We start from the raw sequence: 23,780 nt of genomic DNA, 5'->3' as shown, positions 1-23,780 counted from the left end.
GGAGCCTCCAGCTGCTGCCCAGACCACCCACCAAATGACCATCGGCAAGGCCAGTAGAAAGGCAGTGAGGCCGGTCCACACACACACGCGTGCACACACATGCAAGCAAGAGCACACCAGTGCCAGGAGCCAAGTGTAGGATGGACACACCCACGCACACTTCTCAATCCCCAAGTTGTGTGATTCAGGCCACAGACTCCGATTTTGAACTGGAGGAAGCATAACAAGCCTCCGCCCCGCTCCCCGCATCCAGGCCTACACGGGCGGGTGGCGGGAAGGACACTCGGGCAGGCAGCAGGGCTCTCAGGAGCTAAGGGTACGCCTCGGGGCAGGGGGTGCCATGGCATCAGGGTGGTGACCCTGTCCATCGGGCCGGCGGGGGAGGGGCACGGTCGCCACCTCTTGTCGAAGGTGGTCCCGTGGGTGGCGAAGGCCAGGCGCTTCCGCAGCTCATTCCTCTCCCGGGTCATCAGCCGCAGCTGAATGGAGAGGTTCTCCACTTTCTCATTCACTTGCCGGTCAGTGAGCAGCGGCGGTGGGGACGGCGCCTTCCCAGTGGTGCCTGCAGGAGGACGGTGACAAAGAGAACTCGTGTTCACACGGCTCCCACCAGCAGCCGGGCGCTGTTCTGGGCTTTCAGCTTGCATTCGCTCCTCACGACCACCCTACCGGTGGGTCCTGTTACATCCCCCTTTCCCAGAGGACACCGCCAAGTCAGAGTGTAAGAGGCACAGCTGGGACCAGAGCCCAGGCGGTCTGGCTCCAGCATCCACTACCTGGGCCCTGGCTGAGGACCCTGAGCGAGGTCCCCCTCTCTCCCTCCAACCTAGCTTTGGCACCTCCAGGATGGAACTGTTTTTGGCCCTGATCTTTGCATCCTTGCCTGCTCTGCTAACACCAGCTGTCACCCACCCCTGGGCACAGAGAGGCCAGCCTGAGCAAGGTGGAAGGCACGGCCCGAAGAGGAAGACACAGTTACAGCTTCCCAGAGAAGCTGGCAGAGGACAGAGGGAGCCAGCTCCAAAGCCGGGCCCAAGGGCCGTGTCCTGCCTTCCCCTGATCAGGGCTGGACACAGTTCCCTCCTCCACGCCGCCCGACTGCCTAAAGCACCTGCTCAACCAGCCCAGGTGTGCAGCTTGGAGGAGCTACAGGGAGAGCCGCCCATGGCCAAGGTAAGTGGGACGGGGTGCAGGTAAGTCCCAGGACCTCTGACTGCCCAGCCCACACCAGGCCCTCGTCACTTGTCCCTAGGACTAGACATGTCCTGAAGGGAATCGCATGCCTTATGCTATTACCAAGGAACAGTGGCCACCACCAGCACCTCTGACGAGATCCCAATCTGCTTCTAGGAAGTATGCACCTCACTCAAATGTCCCAGAAAAAGAGACAGATCCATGGTGCTTTTATAGTTAACTCCGTCCATGTGCTCCCCTGAGCCCTCTAAGCCTCAGAGATCCTCAGTGGGGTCCGAGTAACCCACAGAAGTCATCCCAGTTTATGGATGTGATCCAGAGGCGGACTCACCCCAGGGACACAGTATCTGTCTCCCCAGTAGCCCTGTAACGTGTAAAAGGCAAGACGAATGTCTTCTGACTCTGTGTCATCCTGACCGCTGCCCCCCAGCAGACCGCTGTTGGCTGATTTTCTTGTGCAAACCGAGTGTCCCCCAAGACAGGCACTCAGGTGTGGCCTTGCATCTTCCAGGAGTGGCAGGGAGGATGGAGAATTCGACACTGTGGGTGACAAGCTAGACCATGGTCTGAGGCAGGAGACTCGAGCTCCCAGCTCAGTGTTATCCAATGTCGGTATGCCAACCACTGAATCCAGTACCCCTCGAAACACATGTTATTTTAAAGCCAGCACCTCCATAACAGCCAGGATTCTTATGCTCAGGCCAGACCTCTGCGGCCAAAATGTTCTTTAAGGTGAGGCCCAGGATCACCATTTCCCCTGAGCATCTCCCTCCGTCCATGGGTTCTAGTCCACAGCCTGAGAAGCCTTCCCTCGCCCTTCCCCGAAGACCCTGGATCCTTACCCCTGCCCCCAGGAGTTCTGGAAAACAGGCTGGTTACAGCTCTGTGCGGCTGTGTAACGTCTTCCTCTTTGGCAAATGAAGGCACTTCTATGAGCTCTAGTTCGACGACGGCCATCTGATTTGCACTCACTTACCTGGCTGTCTGACATGTGGGGCCTCCTCTGGACACGTGCCTGACACCCCCTTCTGGAGAGGCCTACAACTAAAACTCGGCATCTAACCAGCCCCTGGGGGGCCCGGTGGGGGGGACACGATCTGTGGAGGACTGACAAACCCAAGACAGTGGCATGAACAGACCCAACAAGCACCCGGAAAAGAAGGATTTCAATGTAAACGTCGCAACCAACCACACAACAGCACACAACACAGATGCCCCAGGCATTAATTTAACCTTCCCAACGATCCCACAGGTGGTAAGAATATTATCATCTCCATTTTACAGGTGAGAAAACTGAGGCGCAGCAAGCTTAAGGAATCAACTTAAACTTCCACAGACAGCAAGTGGCGCCCTGGACGAGAGCCCAGGCACCCGGATTCGGAGCACGTGCTCTCTGCTGCTGTGCCTTGCGGCCTCCCAAAGACAACCATGAGTAGCACTCACTCCATGCCTGGCGGTTTACGAGATGCTTTTCATACATTATCCCATTCCATCCCCTTAAGGAAGATACTGCTGCTATCCCCATTTTACAGATCAGCAAACAAAACCTTATCAAGCTTAAATAATGGGTCCAGGTCACCAAGCCAGTAAATGACACCATGGCGTATGGAGTGCCTTCTGCCTGACCCCACGTGCCCGAGGCCTCAACCTAAAAGTTCTCAAATGGTTTGATTTTAGGGCCTCTTTACACTCTTAAAAAGGACTGAGGACTCCAAAGAGCTTTTGCTTATAGGGGTTATATCTAACAATATCTACCAGATGAGAAATTAAAACTAAAAAGGTATTTTAAAATATTTACTGATTTTAAAACAACCAAACCCGTTACATATTCACATTAAGGCTTTTCATGAAAAATTAACTACACTCTCTACCGCAAAACAGAAAACACAGCGAGAAGAATGGCATGGCTTTGCATCTGCGTAATGCTGTTTGACATCGGGCTTAATAAAGACAGCCAGAGTCTCACATCCGAGCAACATCACACACCGTGGATGGAACCTGTAGGAAACTCCACTCTACAGCCGAGTCTGTGTGAGGACGAGAGTGCAAAAAGCAAGTGTCACCTCAGGATCATTATGAAAACAGTTCTGACCTCACTGGCTCCATGAAAGGACCTCAGGGACACCAGACCATGCTTTGAGAACGACTTGACCTGCGGTCAAGTTCAATAAGTATCAGAGAAACATCGGATCTCAATTTCAGAACTGAAAAGCACCACCAGGCCCAGCAATCTGCCTCCAGGGAGATAAAGAATTTCCACCCCATTTTAAAAATGAAGCAACAGAAAGATGTAGCCCTTGGCTTTTGCGGAGGCTGGAGAGAGAAGCAGCAGCAGGACAGAAGTAGGGGTCATCAGACCTGTCACCACATACAGCCACCGCCCCCTGTCTGTCTCCAGCAGGATGAGGCCACTGGCTCTGCAGCTGGTAGGACCTGGGGGCAGCCAATCACACACACAGGGACGTGAGCGCTGTCATTTGCTGAGCACAGCCTACGCGCTGGGTTCTGTGCTAAACGCACCTGGGTTCTCACTTCATCAATACCCACAGTACCCTCCCAGATACGTGCTGTGATCACCGAGTGAGAAACTGACGTCTAGCAAAACTGCACAGCTGGGAAACCGGAGGATACCCACGCAAATCCCGCTTCACCTCCAGACCCAGGGCCTCGTCCACTACCCTGCACGGCCTCCCGACGGGAGTGGCCTCCTGTTTCCCTTCCCCTGCCCCAAAGGCTTGAGCATACACGAAACTCAGAAAAAGTGAGGCCGTCCAGGCCTGTGAATCCATGAAATAGCAGGTTGACTTAGGGAAACTGCTGCCTGGATACCCCTGTCCTTTCACAATAAGGAGGGCAGAGGGCAGAGGGCAGAGGAGGGCCACAGGGGGCCTCAAGAAAAATCCCAAGATGTGCTAAGCCAGGAAGTTCCAAAATAACAGCAAGTGTTGCAGAAAACCCTTTCCATACCCATTCAATTAAAAATAAAGTTTCCCTTGCATCTCAGGGTTGAAAAACATTTTGAAGATGATGCAGTCCTTCCAAGAAAATGGTTGCCAGAATCCCCTCAACAGCTACCAAGATGGTCTGAACTCCTGCACAGGGAGGGAGCTCACTACTCCACAGCAGAGCCCATCTCATCTCTCCCCAGGTAATTATTCTACGTACTGAGTTAAAATCTGTATTTCTCCCACTGACCCTAGATCTATCTACCCACCCAAGACCATGAGGTAGGGACTTCCCTGGTGGTGCAGTGGTTGAGAATCCGCCTGCCGAAGCAGGGGACACAGGTTCAATCCCTGATCCCAGAACATCCCACAGGCCGCAGAGCAACTAAGCCCGTGCACCACAACTACTGAGCCTGCGAGCCACAACTACTGAGCCCACGTGCTGCAACTAGTGAAGCCCACGTGCCTAGAGCCCGTGATCCACAATGAGAAGCCACCGCAATGAGAAGCCCACACACTGCAACGAAGAGTAGCCCCCGCTCACTACAACTAGAGAAAGCCCAAGCGCAGCAACGAAGACCCGACGCAGCCCAAAAAAAAAAAACAACAAAAAAAAAACAAAGGCCACAAGGTACACCTGTAATTCTTCTTCTAAACAACAGACATGCAAGTATTTGAAGACAACTGCCAAGTCCCTTTATCACTACCAGAAGACCTAAAGTAAAAAAAAAGTGACAACACCAAATGCTGGCAAGGATGCAGAGAAACTGGAATTCTCAAACACTACTGGTGGGAATATGAAATCATACAGCCACTGCAGAAAACACTTTGACAGTCTTTTATAAAGTTAAACATGCACTTACCATACTACCCAGTAATCCCACTCCTGGATATTTACACAAAAGAAATGAAAATTTACGTTCACACAAAAGCTAGCACACAACTGTTTATAGCAGCTGTTGAATGGATAAACGACAGTGTTATATTCATACAACGGAATACTTCTCAGCAACAAAAAGGCACTATCATACAAACTACTGGTACACACGAGGGCAAGGGGAACAGGGACTCGCGAATGCACTATGCTGAGTGCAAGAAACCAGACTCAAAAGGCCACATGCCATATGTTTCCATTTACACGACATTTGGGAAAAGGCAAAACTACAGAGGCAGAAGACAGATCCGTGGTTGCCAGGGCCTGTGGGTGGAGGGAAGAAAGTCACAGACGGGAATTCTTCAGGGTGGAGGATTTGCTCTATACCTTAATTGTGGAAGTGGTTAAATAACCAATGTGCTCATCAAAACTCATCGAACTATACACCAAAAAGGATAAATGTTACTGTACGTAATTCGTACCTCACGGAACATGACTTTTAAAAAATTCTGAAGTTAAAAAAAATAAAAAACAACAACACTGTGGTGCCCTAAACTGAAGTGACCATCCCAGGACAGGTGTGACCAACGAAGAGGTGTGGCTTGTCACCCCCGACCAGTCACTGTGTTTATAGTAAACCTTTTCAAGAACAAGCAAAATCAAAACTAACGTCAAGTGAGTTGTCCACAGAAGCCTCAGATTCTATCTTCGTGCAGTTGTTCTTTGGGACTCAAATGCAAAACTGTCCACTCTCCCCCCACTTCACTCCTTCCCCTTCCCAAATCTGGAACCCACTTGAAAAGAAGGCAGGGGAGTTCCACTCTCCCCCACTTCACTCCTTCCCCTTCCCAAATCTGGAACCCACTTGAAAAGAAGGCAGGGGAGTTCCCTGGTGGTCCAGTGGTTAGGATTCAGCACTTTCACTGCTGTGGCCTGGGTTCAATCCCTGGTTGAGGAACTGAAATCCCACAAGCCATGCAGCACAGCCATAAATAAATAAATAGATAAATAAATAAATTAGTTAATAAAAAGAAAAACTTAACAAAAGAAAGATTTTCTTTTTTTTCATTTTTATGTTCAGGATGGGATTCCAGGGTTAAGGGATTTGGACTGGACTAAAATGGCCCCAAAATGAGTGCTGGAAGATGCCAGGAGAGCCGGCACAGGCCCTGGAGTTTGGACAAAGAGCTCTCACTCCTCTGGGCCTTGGTGTAAGAGGAAAACTGCAGCCAAGGGGAGCAGAGCCCCTTCGCCATCACGAGTCCTGGCTCCTCCTCCCGGACACCCTGGCCGATGCAAGTGCAGCCTTCCTGTAGACCACTGAGGCTCAGCCAGAGCCCGGCAGCTTGGCAGTCTTCTTGGCTCTAAGGCCCTTTGTCCTTAGCCCCCTTGTCACACCACACTCCAGCTGACCCTGAAGGCCACTCCCCCACCAAGTCTTATTTACAGCTAGAGAGGTCACAGCTCTGCTTCAGAGCCCTGTGGGCCCGTGGTACCAGAGGCCAAGGAGAAAATGGGCACTGGCCCAAAGTGGGCAGGTGGGTGGAGCAGGGATGCCCAGGTAAACTTCCTGGCCTCCTCCAGGCCCTGGCTGTCAGGAGAGAAGCAAAACAGCAGAACATGGTCATCACAGGCCGCAGCAAGCAAAACCAAGCCATCCTCGCCTCCAGCCCAGGAGAGCCAGAGCCATCGGGGGGAGACACAATCCCACGTCCTGAACCAGTGCTTCCAAAAGCACCTTAGCTTCACTGGAAATGCACAGGTCACGCCCCACTCAGACCTACCGAATCAGGAACCCTGGGGGAGAAGCCAGCACTCCCCTCCAGGTGAGTCTGATGCCTGATAAAGTTTGAGAACCTCTGGTCTGGACCAAAGTCGCACTGTCTGGCCAGAGTGGCTTATCAATCCCTTGTTTTTTCGGCTGTCCAATACCCACTACATTTAAAAGCATCGCCCACTGATGCCCAGGGGATGCCCTACTTGGTCAGCACAGGACTGCAGCGGGGCTCCTCCTGGACTTGGACTGGAAGGAGGTTAGACTCCAGCGCAGCAGCTGCAGCCTTGCCCAGCTCCCAGATCTCCTTCCAGATAAGCTACTTGCTCTCGAATCCTTGACTCAGGGTCAGTTTGCCGAAACCCAAACCAAGACAGGTGACGATGGCCTGTCGCTTCCAAGCTGCTCCTACATCCAGAGCGCCATTCCTGGAAGACCCCACTTGAGGGCCACCTCCTCCCTGAAGCTTCCTGGACACCCCTCGTTAGAAAAAGCTGCTCCTTCCCCTCTGTCTCCTTGTTTTACACAAGGCAAAACGGCCAGTCGCTTCTCTCTCTGGTGCTCTGGTCTGAATGTTGGTATACCCCACCAAATTCCTATGTTGAGGTCCTACCCCCCCAACCCCGTGTGGAATTAGGAGGTGGGGCCTCTGGGAGGTGATCAGGTCATGAAGGTGGAGCCCACGTGAATGGGATCAGTGGCCTTCTAACAGGGACCCTAGAGAGCTCTTCCCCCTCCTGCCATGTGAGGTTACAACGGGAAGGCACCATCTATGAACCAGGAAGCGGGCCCCCCAAGACACCGACGCTGCCTTGATCTTGGAATTCCAAGCTTCCAGAACCGTGAGAAATAAATGTGTGTTGTTTCTGAACTGCCAAGTCTGTGGTGTTCTGTGATAGCAGCCTGGACAGACTAAGACACCTGGTTAGCCTGTAAGGCCTGGAGCCAGGCCCCCCGTGATCCCTACGAGTGCCGAGCACGGGCTCCAAGAGGACAAGGTGCTCCCGTCCATCTGATGCACTAAGAGAAAACAGGCCCCGGATCCAAAAGGATCAGAGAAGGAAGGGTCAGACGGCAAGGGGTCAGGGTGCAGCCTTGCCTCCATGCTCATTCACCCCACCATCCTCTATCAACTAGAAGCTGCACCTTCAAGGAATCTTTGCTGGGATAGGAAGGAAGCCCTCCAGATCCTTCTGCTAACAAAACCAGATCTCTCTCCTTAATAAGAAAGCTCTCCTGTTACTTCAATCTGCATGAAATTTAAGGCTCATTTTATAAATGCTGCCCAAGAATGTCTCCTCTTCTTAAAACTTCCCCAGTTATCCAAGTTGAGGGGAAAAAAAGGTACCTGAGCAATTAGATCAGGATGAACGGGGGAGGAAAAAAACATCGATTGCCTGAAATGAGTGTGCCTCCCCTGGGCAGATCCACGGGGCCTACCCACAGGCAGGTTACTCAAATAACAGGCCACACGGGGTGGGGGCAAGCCTCAAAGAAGCCACACGTGCTTGGCTGATGAAAATTGCCTGGAAAGACACAGCAAACTTTAAGGCTGTCGGTCTGTTGTTAGGAGGGTCAGGCTGAAGAGGTGAAATGGGCAGACCACCTGAGGACCTAATGCCAGCCGGGAAGAGGGGAGGGGCAACCAGGTACCAGCTGTTGCAGAGAAAATACCATACCCAAGGCTCCACCTACCAATTTTCTCTTATGCTAAATATAACTTGCTGTTCTTTGCCCAAACGTTCTTGGTTAGGGAGACATAAGTGGGAAAGTGGAGGTGATGTTTTTATTATAAGACCTTGCCTTTCCTTAGGTTCATGGAGAAAGACCTAACAAACAGAAACAGCCAGTCTCCATCTGACTCATCAGCCCCTCGGTCGGGGGGTGTGCCTGAGATGGCCAGGAAAAGAAGTGTTCTGCCCGTGATTAGGTGAGGCTGAGCCAGGAGGGATTCCTCCAGGAGGTGCTGCAGTGGGCCATGGACGACCCTCCATTCATTCCACTCCAAGGGGCTGGTCCAAGCCAGCCACAGACATTCCAGTGCTTTTGCCGGGGCCTAGGTTACGTCAACTCACCTCCAACCAGGAAGGCTGTTAAAATGGATGCTGGGCCCCATCCTCAGAGCTTCTGGAGCCTGGAAACCTACATCTCTATCAAGTACCTGGGTGCTGCTGGTCCAGGGACCGCACTGCATGAGCCATGGTTTGGGCACAGACAAGTGACAGGGGACTGGGGACTGTGCTGAGGACCTGCTGGAGAAGGCTTCTTTGCTCATCAGGAGACACGAGAGGAGACAGCCTCCTTCATCCTCTGGACCATTTGTGATGATGGAGATGTTCTTTTATCTGATCTGTCCAATATGGTAGCCACTAGCCACAGGTGCTACAGAACCGTGGTCCCCAACCTTTTTGGCACCAGGGACCGGCTTAGTGGAGGACAATTTTTCCACGGACCGGTGGCGGGAGGGGGCGGGAGATGGTTTCGGGGATGATTCAAGCTCATTACATTTATTGTGCACTTTATTTCTATTATTATTACACTGTAATATATAATGAAGTAATTATACAACTCACCATAATGCAGAATTAGTGGGAGCCCTGAACCTGTTTTCACTTGCCACTCACTGAGAGGTTTTTTTGTTTTCTTTATTTATTTATGGCTGTGTTGGGTGTTTGTTGCTGTGCGTGGGCTTTCTCTAGTTGCGGCAAGCGGGGGCTACTCTTCGTTGTGGTGCGCAGGCTTCTTCTCTTGTTGCGGAGCACGGGTTCTAGGTGCGCAGGCTTCAGTAGTTGTGTTGCACAGACTAGGTAGTTGTGGCACACGGGCTTAGTTGCTCCATGGCATGTGGGATCTTCCCGGACCAGGGCTCGAACCCCTGTACCCTGCACTGGCAGGCGGATTCTTAACCACTGCGCCACCAGGGAAGACCCACTGATAGGGTTTTATTTTTTTATTTTTATTTATTTATTTTTTTTGCGATACGCGGGCCTCTCACCGTTGTGGCCTCTCCCGCTGCGGAGCACAGGCTCCGGACGCGCAGGCTCAGCGGCCATGGCTCACGGGCCCAGCCGCTCCGCGGCATGTGGGATCTTCCCGGACTGGGGCATGAACCCGTGTCCGCTGCATCGGCAGGCGGACTCTCAACCACTGCGCCACCAGGGAAGCCCTAGGGTTTTGATATGAGTCTGCAAGCAATTGATTTATTATGGTCTCTGTGCAGTCAAACCTCTCTGCTAACGATACTCTGTATTTGCAGCCGCTCCCCAGCACTAGCATCACCGCCTCAGCTCCATTTCAGATCATCAGGCATTAGATTCTCATAAGGAGCGCACAACCTGGATCCCGCACATGCGCAGTTCACAGTAGAGTTCGCGCTCCTATGAGAATCTAATGCCACCGCTGATCTGACAGAAGACGGAGCTCAGGCGGTAATGCAAGCAATGTGGAGTAGCTGTAAATACAGATGAAGCTTCACTTGCCCACTGCTCACCTCCTGCTGTGTGGCCCGGTTCCTAACAGGCCGCGGACTGGTACTGGTACTGGTCCGTGGCCTGGGTGTTGGGAACCCCTGCTACAGAACACTTGAAATGTGGCTAGTGTAACTACTGAAACTAGTGATTTAGATTTTATTTCACGTTAATTCACTGGAATTTAAATAGCCACGTGTGGCTAGAGGCTCCCACCACGAACACTGTAGCCCTGGACACTGTCAGGTCTAGATGTGATGGCTGACCCCTGCCATCAGCCCAAGGGAAGACACCACACAGAGGCCCACAAAGCCACACCCGATGTACTCAGCCCACCCTCAGCACAGTTACCATGTGAGATCACACATTCCTCTGTTATCTAAGGCAGTATGAGTAGGTATTCCCTACTGCTGCAGCCAAAGGCCTTCTGGCCAATACAGCCACGGGGACATTCAAGTCAGCCTGCAGAAAAATGGGGCTACTCACCCCAAGGTCAACGTCAACTCTACACAGAAAAGCAAGAGAAGGAAAACTTGGCTACCGGTGAACTGGAGAGGTTTTGACCTGAAGGGATGCAACCAGGTCTTTGAGCATCCCAGATAGGGGCCCAGACAGTGAAGTACAGTAGAGCTCTGCTCGCAGCCTGCCTGCCAACAAGTATCCGGGGACACTGGTGACCCCTCCATCCCAAGGGCCAAAGGGTGGGTCACTGACAGGATGCTCTTCCAAAGTATACGAAGGTCCAGCTGCACAAAAAAATACCTTCTTACTCAGGCCTGCAATTCCACCATTAACAATACTTGCTGTGGTTTAAACAATTTTCTTTCTCTAGAATCTCCTTTTAAAATGCAAATGCTCCTAGGAAAGGTAACACTTTAAGCCTTGAAGGGTCAATGTGAATGAGTTTGTCAGATATCAGATCATTGTACCTCGCTCCCAAGCGGAATATGGAGCCGGAAAAGGGTGAGGCCAATACAGGTAGGTGCCCTCAGAGCTCAACCAGCTCCGTTTTACAAAACCCCACATTACCGTTCCACACATCCTGACTGCCTGCCCGGCTCATGCACTTCCTGAAAGCCAGCCCCGTGTTCAAAATCCCAGCAGCCCCATCATTCAATCCCTGTGTTTCACCAACCCAAGCAGGCAGGACAAAGTGAACTGTGGTCCCATCAGAGTCCTCCCTGAACCCTAGACGGGACGAGGGGACCTGCGAGGGGCTGAATTGTGCCCCACAAAACAGACGATGAAGTCCTAATCCCCAGTAAATGTGAATGTGACCTTATTTGGAAATTCGGTCTTTAGAGATGATCAAGTTAAGATGAGGTCATACTGGAGTAGGGCGGGCCCCTAAACCAATGTGAATGGTGTCCTGTTTAAAAAAGGGAATTTGGAGACACACACAGAGAGAACACCATGTGAAAGTGAAGGCAGAGACTGGGGTGATGCACCTACAAGCCGAGGAACGTCAGAGGTTGCCAGCACACAACCAGGAGAAGAGGCCTGGAAAAGACCCGCTCCTGGCTGCCTTCAGGGCACAATGATCTTAGACTCTAGACTCTGGCCTCCAGAGCTGTGAGAGAATAAACCTCTACTGCGTAAGTCACTCAGTTTACGGCACTTTGCTAGGGCAGCCCTAGCAAACAAATACAGTGTCCCCTACTGGTACCCCTCTCACCACTCTGACCTCACTTACTGTATCTACTCATCTGACTGTCTCCCCAGGAGACCCTAAGATCCAGGAGCACAGGGACCAGGTCTGCCTATTCACCGCTATATCGCAAGCCCACTTCTAGCCCTCTGGAGGTGTTCCGTATGAGTCAACTTAACACATAAGAGGCCTGCCCCAGGCAGGTTCTAGAAGCTCAGGCACGAGACTTAACTTCTCTGAGTGTCCATTTCCCCACCTGTCTACTGGAGGAAACAGGAAGAATTGGACCAGATGACCTCTGTGAGCCCTTCCAACTCAAAAACTCCAGGACTCACCACACCACTGAAGGTGTACCCATCCATCAAGGTCAAACCAGGACACAGAGCTACGCTAGGGCATTAAATAGAGGGAATGTGACACAAGACGGGCCACAGAGGCGCGGGAAGACTGGGAGACTATGACAACCTTCCTCTGGGACGTCTTCAGTGAAGTGACAGCAGGGCCAGCCTCCCTCTATGGGCTCCTGGGACCCACATCCAGAGACACACCGAATTCGGCATGGACTGGCCACTCCTGCGCCCCAGACAACACTCCCAGTGGGCCAGTCCTGCTCACAAACAACAGCCCCCAAAGGGGCCAGTCTTTTGGATAGTGGTCACTGTGTACTACGAGGCCTGGGGGTCGGAGGCAAAGGGCTCTCTGAGAAGCGCTGTGCCCTGACAAAGTGAAAACATGGTGACACAGCTGCCTCTGTGTCATGCACCTCCCTCCTAACACCAGGAACAGCGTTCTGCCCTCCTCCATTAAGAGGACGTGCTGATGAGAGGAAATGTGAACGGAACCAACAGAAGATGACTCCATGAATGATCTGACAGGTGTGGTCCAACTCTCCCACCCCATGCACCCAGCGCCACCCCAGCTCATACCCAGACCCCCGAGCGGCCGGTGTCCTCCAGGAAGGAGGGGTGCCCAGGAAGGTGGTACTCACCCACACTGCTGAGGGAGCTGCTGCTCTCCGAGTCTGAGGGCATGATGGACAAGACACTGTACGTGGAGCCTGGAGACAGAAAGAGAGGCCATTTGTTACTAACCCCAAAGGGATTTCTCATCTTATGCCCCAAACCACTGTGAGACCAAATGACTTCAGTCGGCGCCAGGCTGAGAAGCAGCACCACCTGGGGTACCAGACCTCACAACCACAGGCTGGGCAGGGGAGGTGCTGTCAGCAGGGCCTGGTCTTTGGTGCTTCCGCCTCACCTTCGGCCCCCCTCCGACTGAGCTACGCACGGGCAGAGGGGAGCTTGGAGTCAGCCAGCTGGCTTCTTATCGGGACATCTGGGGAAGGGCTCAGCAAGGGAGCAACATGCCCCAGGGCAACAAGGGGTCTGGGGATTTCCTACAGATTTGTATCAGTGTGATTCTGGCTTTCATATAGAGGGTAACAGAGCCTAAGTTAAACATCTGTGAACTCTTCGTTCCTTGTGCCTAGCTGTTCTGCTCTTAGGTTCTAACTGTATTCAAGCTCAGTCCTTAATAATTTAGTCAGTGGCTGCTCCCTTATTAAAAGTTACTGATAGAATTATAAGCAATCACACTGTCACCAAAGCTAGGGAGTAACATGTTTTGTTTTTCGTTTTTAAATATTTATTTATTTTTGGCTGCGTTGGGTCTTCATTGCTGTGTGCAGGCTTTCTCTAGTTGCAGCCAGTGGGGGCTACTCTTCGTTATGGTGTGTGGGCTTCTCATTGCGGTGGCTTCTCTTGTTGCAGAGCACGGGCTCTAGGTGAGCGGTCTCCAGTAGTAATGGCGTGCAGGCTTTGTTGCTCCGTGGCATGTGGGATCTTCCCGGACCAGGGATCAAACCCGTGTTCCCTGCATTGGCAGGAGGATTCTTAACCACTGCGCCACCAGGGAAGCCCTATGTTTCGTTTTGTTTTGTTTTGGGGGGGGAGGTGTTGACACTCGTTATTAACTCCTGGTGGCAGCCACACAACCACCACGGTTTGGTTTGCATTCAAATATCTTCAAAGCCAGGATGTTTCCTTCCCGGCATCAGGAAAAACCTCTGGGTCAAGAAACCCAGCTCTGAGTGCAGTTCTCGTCCACGTGCGAGTAGCTGGCCAGTGGCCTCAGTTTTCTGGATCTCTGTTTCTCAGTCTGTAACATGAAGGGGTTCAACCAGATGGCTCACAAGGTCCTTTCCCCTGTCCCATTTCAAAGATGACATTTTCCATGATTAATGGAAACAAAGCTGTGCTTTGCTTATCAAGACTACAGATGACACAAAAGTTAAGAGGGCAGGCGAACCCCAACCCAGAGGCTGAATGGGAGTCGAAAAAAGCACAACATGCAGAGATGGTGGGTCAAATAAAACAAGACAATGGGAAGAAGGCAATGTTTTGCTCTTAGAACCGAAAGAACTGTACAATGAAGGTGTGTGTGTACTGGGCAGAGTGAGTGAGCCAGAGATGAGATTTTTGCAATAAAGCCTTTGAATGAGACTTAGGGCTTTGCTGTCAGAAAGCAGCCGAGAACTAATGAGACCTTGGGCTCCAGGACCAGAAATGCGGGGTCAAATTTAAGGGGCTCTCTCCGATGTCAACTCTTGACTAGCTACCCTACACCTGCACACCCTCAGAAGGAAAAAAAGAAAGAAAAGAGATAAAGAGACGGGGTAAGCAGGGGAGAGGGAAAGGAGGAGGGAAACTCATGGACGGGAGGGAGGGAGCAGTGCACCAGGGGACAGGGGAGACCCCGAAGGGAAGGGGAAGGTGTCGGGGGAAAGATGAAGACCACACAGAGGTGAGGGAAACACACAGCCCTGGCATAAGGGTCGGCATGCAGGGGAGCTAGCTGGTGTACCCACCAGACAGGCAGAGAGATGAAAGGTGAGAGGAGAAAAAAGAAAACCAGAAAAAGGGACTTTGGTAATGGCAAGAAGTGGGACAGTGGCCAGGAATGGCCAGTGGCCTCATTATCACATTTTCCAAGAACCTCTGGGTGTCTGGCGTGGATGGAAGAGGAAGGCTCGGGGAGTGGGCAGGACCGTCCAAAGGGATGCAACTTGTTCGACTGGCCTACGGCAGCAGCCCAGACACAGCTGGTGGGTGCAGGTCAGGAAGGGGGCCTAAGGGTCAGTGCTGCCTTGGTCTGAGAAGACCTGGGTGGCGGGGTCTCCCACGACATATGCATTCACTCCACGCACACCTGGCAGAGATATCAGAGGTGGCACCTGCACATCACCTGAAAAGAGACGGCACCAGAAAACCCCGTGCAGCCCTTAAAGTCCTTGATCCTACTAAGAAACAAGCAGGCAGTGTTCAGTGCGATATCGCCTGTGTTTAAGGTCAACCCACGCTACTCATCCTGCTGCCCCTTCCACATCTCTGTGTTTTTGTCTCAACCGTGAGCATCACAAACTTCTCAAAGCATCTCTCTTCCCGTATCATGAACATTAAGCACTGCATAAAGATCCATGAAATAAAGTCAGGTGCAATTCAGCCAATCCATCGGTATCTCCAAAACACAAGAATGTAACACGATGCCTATGTTCTAAACTCAGCAGCCATTTTCTTAATAATTTTTCATTGTTGTTATGTGAGGGCAAGGAAGACTAGCCGGCTGGTGTGTCGGTGGATTGTTTTTGAAAGCGGGCACAAATACACTGTCCCACTCACACCTCTGAGATGTGAGCTCAGCCCAGCCCTGCTGGCGACACCACAGCCAGCACTCTGGCGGATGCTCCCTGCACGCCTCGCCTCTTTCTCGCTACTGGCATCAGCAGCGCCCCATCTTCCAGTAAGCCGCCCCTCCCCTTCAAATCATCTCTCTCCTCCCCCATGGCAAGTTTCCACTGTTAATTAAACTTGGCAGACACCCTTCTCTCTCTCCTCCCACCTCCCCGCTGGCTGGGAGGAGTCAACTGGCCAACTGACACGTGCTGGTCCCCTTCCCTGTCCCCCACATCCTGACAGGGCTCTGGGCCTGACCCGGGGGCGGTGTGACATCTCTATCGGCATCTCTGGGCATCACCTCCCCCGAGTCGGCTGGCAGGGCTCCTGGGAGCCAGGGGGGGAAGCGGTGCCAGGGAACGGTTAAAATTGGACAAGGCCCAGTTTCTACGATGTTCCCAGGGCCTTAGACGTCATTCGGGGGAAAAAAAGCCCCGAAGACGACGCTGTCTTGGTTATGCTTTGTCTCTGCAGCTATTGTTGTCTTAAAAAGCCTGTGTGGTCAGGACTGTCGGGAAAAGGCAAAAGGAGTCGCTTTCCTCCGAAGTCACGCAGTATCCTTTCAAAGCGATGGCTTCTGAGAGGTGGGACGGTCGTCATCTACCCCTGGGATTTCACAATCCAATCTGGAGCCTGACAGAGGTCCCATCTCACTGCGCACGCTCTCCTGCCCCGCACAGCCCCTCACCCTTGACCATGTGGGAGCTCCCCTGAAGGCACCTGCACCCCGACCCGGGCCCTAATGCGCACCCTGCACATCACACACACAGAGGCCTGGGTGAACGAGGGCCGACCTCCTCTGCTCCCACTGCCTCCCCCCAAGCCCCACAGGGCAGCAGGGCACTGCCACTCAGGACCGTCACCACAAACTCAGACAAGCCTGTGCAGAGGTCCAGAGAGGACCCAGAGAAAGTCATATGATTGGGAAACGTTTCCAGAAAATGAGGGCAGAGGCACTTCCCTGGTGGTCCAGTGGTTAAGACTCCACATTCCTGATGCAAGGGGCCCGGGTTCGATCCCTGGTCAGGGAACTAGGTCCCGCATGCCTCAACAAAAAGATCCCGCACGCTGCAACTAAGACCCAGCGCAGCCAAATAAATAAATATTAAAAAAAAAAAAAAAAAAGAAAAAGAAAAAGAGAGCAGAGCAGGAGCCCCGGTTTTCATGGCCATGTGAAGCAGAGTGATGATACAGGGGCTTCTCCACCATAGCAATAACCTGAGGCCCCGGTCAAGGTGCAGGTTCTGACTAGGCAGATTAGGGTGGGGCCTGAGACTCCGCATTTCCAACAAGCCCACAGCAGGGACTGAAAGCAAGGTACCAAGGCTGACCCGAGCCAGCAGGTGGCATGTACATGGAAGTCATGGCAGAAGCCCTGGGAGAGAGCTGGCAGACTCTCTGGGACTGGCCTGGGCCACAAGCATTGTCTGTGTTGTTCCCAAAAGGCTGCCCCCTGCTAATTGTGTTTACTCGGTGACTCAGCCCCACTGGGTCATGGAGACCACTTCAAAGAACTTCCAGTAAAATCACCCAGGCGATAACAGAACGCCCAGCCCTCCAAGGCCCCCTCCCGCGGCTGCAGGGCCCCTAACACACCCCTCCATTCACCTGGGCTTGTAAAGGCCCCAGTGACTCACACTTCCTCCCCATGAAACCGCGACGCTCAAGGGGCTTGTTCCAGCCTCCAGCCAGCACGCAGAGTCCTCTCTGTGCTCCAGCCCGTGGCGCTGCCCTGAGACAGCTCTGGGCGCTGGGAGGACATGCACCTCCCGCGAGCACCGGGGAAGGAGGGAGAAGCAAGCCACTCTTCCCTGGGGGCTGTGAGACTGGGCAGGGAGGTGCTGCCTGGGCAGTGGGGGCTGTGAGACTGGGCAGGGAGGTGCTGCCTGGGCAGTGGGGGCTGTGAGACTGGGCAGGGAGGTGCTGCCTGGGCAGTGGGGGCTGTGAGACTGGGCAGGGAGGTGCTGCCTGGGCAGTGGGGGGGGGGGGGCGAGCAGTCACCACCAGGCCACCTGTCCCACCCTGGAACCATCCTCCAGCTCACAGCTGACCACCCTCGGACGGCTGAGGGTGCCCAGTCACTCTAGCACCCACACGTGTCCATCGGGGTCCTGGCACGTGGCTGAGCCGTGCGAGCTGTATAAAGAAGACAAGCCAGGGGCTCAGGAGGCTACTGACCTGCTGTGAGACTCTGTGGACGTCCCTTCCCCTCTCTGAGCCCAAGGCCCTCGTCTGCAAATCGAGGCAGCAGTGACTAGAATACTAACAGGTTGCCAGCCTGCCTGGGTTCAACTCTCAACTCTGCCACTTAGCAGCTGTGTACCCTCGGGTGAGTCACTCAGCCTCTCCCTGCCTCCATATGCTTATCTGCAAAATGGGACAACAGGAGTACTAACCCCACGGAGGATCAACTGAGTTAATACGAAAAGGGCTTGACACAGCACCTGACACGGCCAGTGCTCAAAGTGTTAGCTGCTGCTCCTACAGTCAAACCAGACCTTCCAACACTGCCGTCCTCAATCCTTTGGTTACCCAAATTGAAAGCTGTCTTTCAGAAAGCTGTCCACCAGAATGACGAGGCTGCATAGTCCACAATGACAAACTGCTAGACCGTATGGCACTAACAACAACAATACCAGAAATAATAATAGCAGCAGCTGATAGGCACTGAGCCCTACTAAGTGCCAGGATGTACTAGACTCTGCATATGTTGTCTCAGTTAATTCCCACACCAACCCTGAGGTTGTCATTACGCCGGTTGTGCAGAGGAGGAAACTAAGGGTTAGAAAAATCAAGTAACTTGCTTAAGGTCATGGTAGAGCCACTAAGGGGGCGAACAGGATACAAACCCAGGCAGTCTAGCCCAAAGCCTGTGCTCCTGAACCCTATACACAACACTGCTGCCCAGCTCTAAAGGTCTAGCAGTCCGGGGGGACTTCACGGAGGAAGGGGCCTGGAGCTGGCCCTGGAGGATGGTGGACTTGGACAAGCACCAAGAAGCCAGATCAGCCTGGAGGAGATGTAGGCAGAACCCATCCACCTGTGCAAGTGAGAAGTATTAGAGCAGGGCCACCCCTGCCCAGAGCCTCCCAACCTGGAGCCCCCAGCATAGGCTTTCCCCCTCCCCGTGCTCCTCCCCACACCGAGACACTCAACCGACGCTGTGAGCTGAGTGGGGCTTGGGGACTAGAAGTGGGAAGAAAGAAAGAGGTGTGAGCCATGGCGTTATGGCCCTGACACATGCTGCTACTTCCTGCCCACCCCAACGCCCATGACCGTGCTGGGTACAGAGGCACTCGACTCCGTGAGCCACAGACATGAGAAGGAGGCAAGAGGGTGGAAAGTGCTATGTGCTGAGCTCACCTCCCCGGCTTCTGCGGATCTCGGGAGGTGCTGGGAGGGTGGCTCCTTTGGCTGCTGGGAAGCCCTCTTACAGAATCACGGTTCAGTGCAGCCAGGCCCCTCCCTAGGGCCTCAGCTTCCTCCCCTTTAACAACATGGCCCCAGACTGTGGACACTGAGACCCACAGTTGGAAGCTGACAAGCCCCCCGATACTCAGGAAGCAAGGGGTGAAATTCCGTGGCCCTGGAATGGAGCAGCCACGAAGCCTGCTGCGTCAGTCGAGAAAGGCCTGCTTCAAGCAGCTGACACGCCCACCTCAGGGTGGGAAAGCATCCTCCCCCTGACATGCACAGGGAGGCTGATGCCTCCTGGCCAGGCTGGGGGACAGTTGTCACCTGCCCTAGAAGGCCCAGGAGGTAGCCCGAAGCAGGGTCTGTAGGGCTCCACGGGAGGGAGGCTGGGCGGCCATCATGTATGCCCTAGAGGGTGGGGAGGAGACTGGGACAGACTTCAAGAGTCTCCTACTAATATGCAATGATGTAGGGGGGCATGTTCATCATCAATGAACACAGCCACACCTGACAGGCACCCCCAAAACAGATGACAGTGCAGGAGGGACCGGCCGCAGTGTCACTGCCCTGCTACCCTCACGAGAGCTCATGACGCAAGCACAGCAGCAAAGAGGACACACCGAGATGGGACAGAAACAGCGCAGCACAGGCAGCCACGCTTCCATTAATCCTGCAGCCAGACATCCCCCGGTGGGCGCATGTGCCCTGGAACAAACTTCTGACCAGCACCAGGAGTCACAGCAGACCGGCTCCCTCCTGCTCTCCATCTGGACTCCCTCTCCACGACTCAGTAAAGGGAGAAAAGGCTACCTCCTCCTGCACGGACTGTGACCAAGCAGCATGTGCTGCCCTCCACCATCACAGGTGTTGGTACCAGTGCAGGCTCTGGGCCACACCACCCGGGCTCAGGCCTGCCACCAACAGCTGCGTGACCTTGAGCAAGTTGCTTCCACTTTCTGCGCCTCATTTCCTGGTCTATGAAATAGGAAGGGTGGGCTATGAGGACTGAATGAGGACCGAGCCAGGCACACGGACAAGCGCTCCATAAACGCTAGCTCTTGTTCTTGTTATCTGACCCTCAACCATGAGTGTCCCTGCCCAATACCTGAATCCAGCCTTGCTATGCCTTTGTTTTCTTCCACTCAGGATAGGGAGGCCTCCCCTCCCCTTCCACCATTCTGCCTGGCCACGGCCAATTCCAACCCAGCCCACCTCTCTTCCGGGTCTCTTGTTCTCTGATTCAAACAGAACAAGCCAGAGTGCTCACTGTGTGCTGGGATAACACCAGGCCACGACCCAACCCTCTCATGACCCTCACCGCCACCTGCACATAACATGGGCATGGGTCAGCCCTTCAAGAAAGATGAAGTTGACAGCGCTCTGCACAAGACACCACCCCTTGGTAGGCACGTCTGCCCTGGGAACACAAAGCCCATTCCGCCACCAAATGCTTAGTGAACAAACTAGGGATGCAGCAGAGAACAAGACAGAGTCCCTGCCCTCATGGAGCTCAGAGGAGTGCAGGTGGGAGAGAAATAAACCAATACACAAATGCAAAATGCATCAGGTAGTAAGTGCTGTGAAGAACACTACAGCCGAGTAAAATGCAGGGTGAGTGGGGCGGGGTGGAGAGGTGGCTACTGTGCTACAAGGGCCAGGGGAGGTCTCTCTGGTAGGCCACATCTGAAGAGAGACCTGAAGGAGTCTGGAGGAAGCAAAGTGCTGGAGGAGGACTGTTCCAGGCAGAAGAACAGCAAGTGCAAAGGCCCCGGGGTCAGACTGGAAAGTAGGTGAGGACGTGACACCCCAGGCTGGACAGGACGGGGACATCCAGTCCACAAAGGCCAAAGAGGGCCACTGCAAAGGAGAGGTCTTGCCTTCATCAGCAATATGCTGCTGTTCTGCCCCCTCTTCCCTCAACAGCAGCAGCACCGCCCCCTTACATGGTCCGTGTGGTGTCTTGACTATTACTCACCACCAAGGCAACTCAGTCTGTGTCCCCAGGACTCTGAGGTCACAGAGAACCGCTTACCTCCCCCGCCCCAATATCCGTGCCGAGTTTAAACCTACTAAGACCCCTGCCAAGGGGTGGGAGGTACAAAGTGACTGTACAGTGAAAGGGCACGGGATCAGAAACTGGATGGGCCTGGGCTCTCCCTCGTCTGGCCACATACTAAGGAACTCCAAATAGCCAAAACAATCTTGGAAAAGAAGAATAAAGCTGGAGGACTCATACTTCCTGACTGGTGACAAAGCTGCACTAATCAAAACAGTGTGGTACTGGCTTAAAGGCAGACATAAGACCAAAGGAACAGAACAGAGAGCCCAGAAACAAACCTTTGCATAATGGCCAAATAATTTTTGACAGGTGCTAAGACTATCCAATGAGGAAAGAACAGTCTTTTCAAGAAATTGTGCTAGGAAAAGCAGATATCCCCATGCAAAAGGATGTATTTGGACACTTATCTAACACCACATACAAAAATTAACTCAAAAGGAATCAAAGTCTTAAAGATAAAAGCTATAACTACAGAACTGGACTTCCCTGGTGGCACAGTGGTTAAGAATCCGCCTGCCAATGCAGGGGACACAGGTTCGATCCCTGGTCCGGGAAGATTCCGCATGCCACAGAGCAACTAAGCCCGTGCACCACAGCTACTAAGCCTGCTCTCTAGAGCCTGCGAGCCACAACAACTGAAGCCTGCGCGCCTAGAGCCTGTGCTCCGCAACAAGAGAAGCCACCGCAATGAGAAGCCCGCGCGCCGCAACCAGAGAAAGCCGGCGCGCAGCAACGAAGACCCAACGCAGCCCAAAATGAATGAATTAATTAATTTAAAAAATAAAACTATAGAACTCTTAGAAGAAAATACAGAGCAAAGTTTCGACATTGAATTTGGCAATGACTTCTTGGATATGACATCAGAGACACAGCAACCAAAGAAAAAAACAGACATACTGGACTTCATGAAAATTGTTAAATTTGTGCACGGAAAGACACTGTCAACAGAGTAAAAAGGCAACCCACAGAATCAGATAATATTTGCAAATCGCGTATCTGATAAGAAATTAACATCAGTATAGAGAACTCCTAAAACTCAACAAGGAAAAAAACCTGATTCACAAATAGGCATGACTTGAGAGGCTTCTCCAGAGAAGAGATACAAAGAGCCAATAAGCACCTGAAAAGATGCTCAATATCACTAGTCATTAGGGAAATACAAATCAAAACCACAATAAGGGGCTTCCCTGGTGGCGCAGTGGTTAAGAATCCGCCTGCCAATGCAGGGAACACGGGTTCGAGCCCTGGTCCGGGAAGATCCCACATGCCACAGAGCAACTAAGCCCTTGTGCCTGTGCTCTAGAGCCCATGAGCCACAACTACTGAGCCCATGTGCCCCAACTACTGAGCCCATGCTCCACAACAAGAGAAGCCACTGCAATGAGAAGCCCGTGCACCACAACAAAAAGTAGCCCCCTGCTCTCCACAACTAGAGAAAGCCCACACACAGCAATGAAGACCCAATGCAGCCAAAAATAAAATAAATAAAATAAATAAATTAAATTTAAAAAAACCCACAAGATGCTACCTCATACCACTCAGGATGGCTACTGTCAAAAAGCCAGAAAATAGTTAAGTGTTGGTGAGGACGTGGAAAAATTGGAACCCTTGGGCACTACTGGTGGGAATGTAAAATGGTACAGCCACCGTGGAAACTAGTACAGCAGTTTCTCAAAAAATCAAAAACAGCATTACTATACGATCCAATACATCCACTTCTGGGCATATACCCCAAGAAACTGAAAGGAGGGTCTCAAAGAGATAATCCTATACCCATGTTCTTAGCAGCATCATTCACAATATCTAAAATGTACAAGTAACACAGCTGTCCACTGATAGATGAAAAGATAAGCAAAATGTGATATCTACATACAATAAAATATTATTCAGCCTTAAAACGGTAGGAAATTTGGACATGTATCTATAACGTGGATGAATTTTGAAGACATTATGTTAAGTGAAATAAGCCAGTCACAGAGACACAAAAACTGTTTGATTCCATTTACATGACGTACTTAGAGCAGACAAAATCCTAGAGAGAGAAAGTAGAAGAGTGGTTGCCAGAAGCTGGAGTGGGGAGGGGAGATGGGGAGTTACCATTTAATGGGTATAGTTTCAGTTTTGCAAGATGAAAAGAGTTCTGGAGATGGATGCTGGTGATGGTAGCACACTATGAATGTTTTTAAAACCACTGAACTGTATACTCAAAATGGTTAAGACTGGGACTTCCCTGGTGGTCCAGTGGTTAGGACTCAGCTTTTTCACTGCCAGATCCCGGGTTCGATCCCTGGTCGGGGAACTAAGATCCCACAAACCATGTGGCAGGACTAAAAAAAAAAAGGTTAAGATGGTAAATTTTATGTTTATTTTACCACAAAAAACAATTGGGAGGGAAAAAAATACCCAACAGTGGGGCAGTGGGAGGAGAGGCAAGGGCTTTATCTCCCTCCCTCTTGCCATTAAAGTAATCCAAAATCTTTGGGCCTTCAGAGTGATCCAAACCTCACCGAGCTTCACACAATCCTACAACGACTTTGATCACGTAAAGCCCCAGCTCCTGAGCCCTGGGACTCAGAAATGCCTGGGATTTTTGAGCACAGGAATAAGAGAGCAGGCATGAGCTTCAGGGAACTGTCTCCAGCATGTGAATAGGAAAGGTGGAAAGAGGGAAGAC

At 52.3% G+C, this 23,780-nt stretch overlaps 1 protein-coding gene across 2 annotated transcripts in view; it reads right to left on the bottom strand.

Annotated features, from left to right (window-relative positions):
- DLG5 (discs large MAGUK scaffold protein 5) overlaps nucleotides 1-23,780 on the bottom strand; it is a 120,792-nt gene that overhangs the window by 61,944 nt on the left and 35,068 nt on the right. For both annotated transcript variants that reach the window (XM_060285987.1, XM_030862710.2), the window contains exons 2-3: nucleotides 12,891-12,959; nucleotides 400-562 (exon numbers count right to left, since the gene is read on the bottom strand). In XM_060285987.1, coding sequence (XP_060141970.1) covers nucleotides 400-562; nucleotides 12,891-12,959 — 232 coding nt within the window. The remainder of the gene's footprint in view (nucleotides 1-399; nucleotides 563-12,890; nucleotides 12,960-23,780) is intronic.

This window comes from Globicephala melas, chromosome 16, assembly GCF_963455315.2.
Source record: "Globicephala melas chromosome 16, mGloMel1.2, whole genome shotgun sequence".
Classification (NCBI taxonomy): domain Eukaryota; kingdom Metazoa; phylum Chordata; class Mammalia; order Artiodactyla; family Delphinidae; genus Globicephala; species Globicephala melas.
This window is presented reverse-complemented; position numbering and strand designations above follow the sequence as displayed.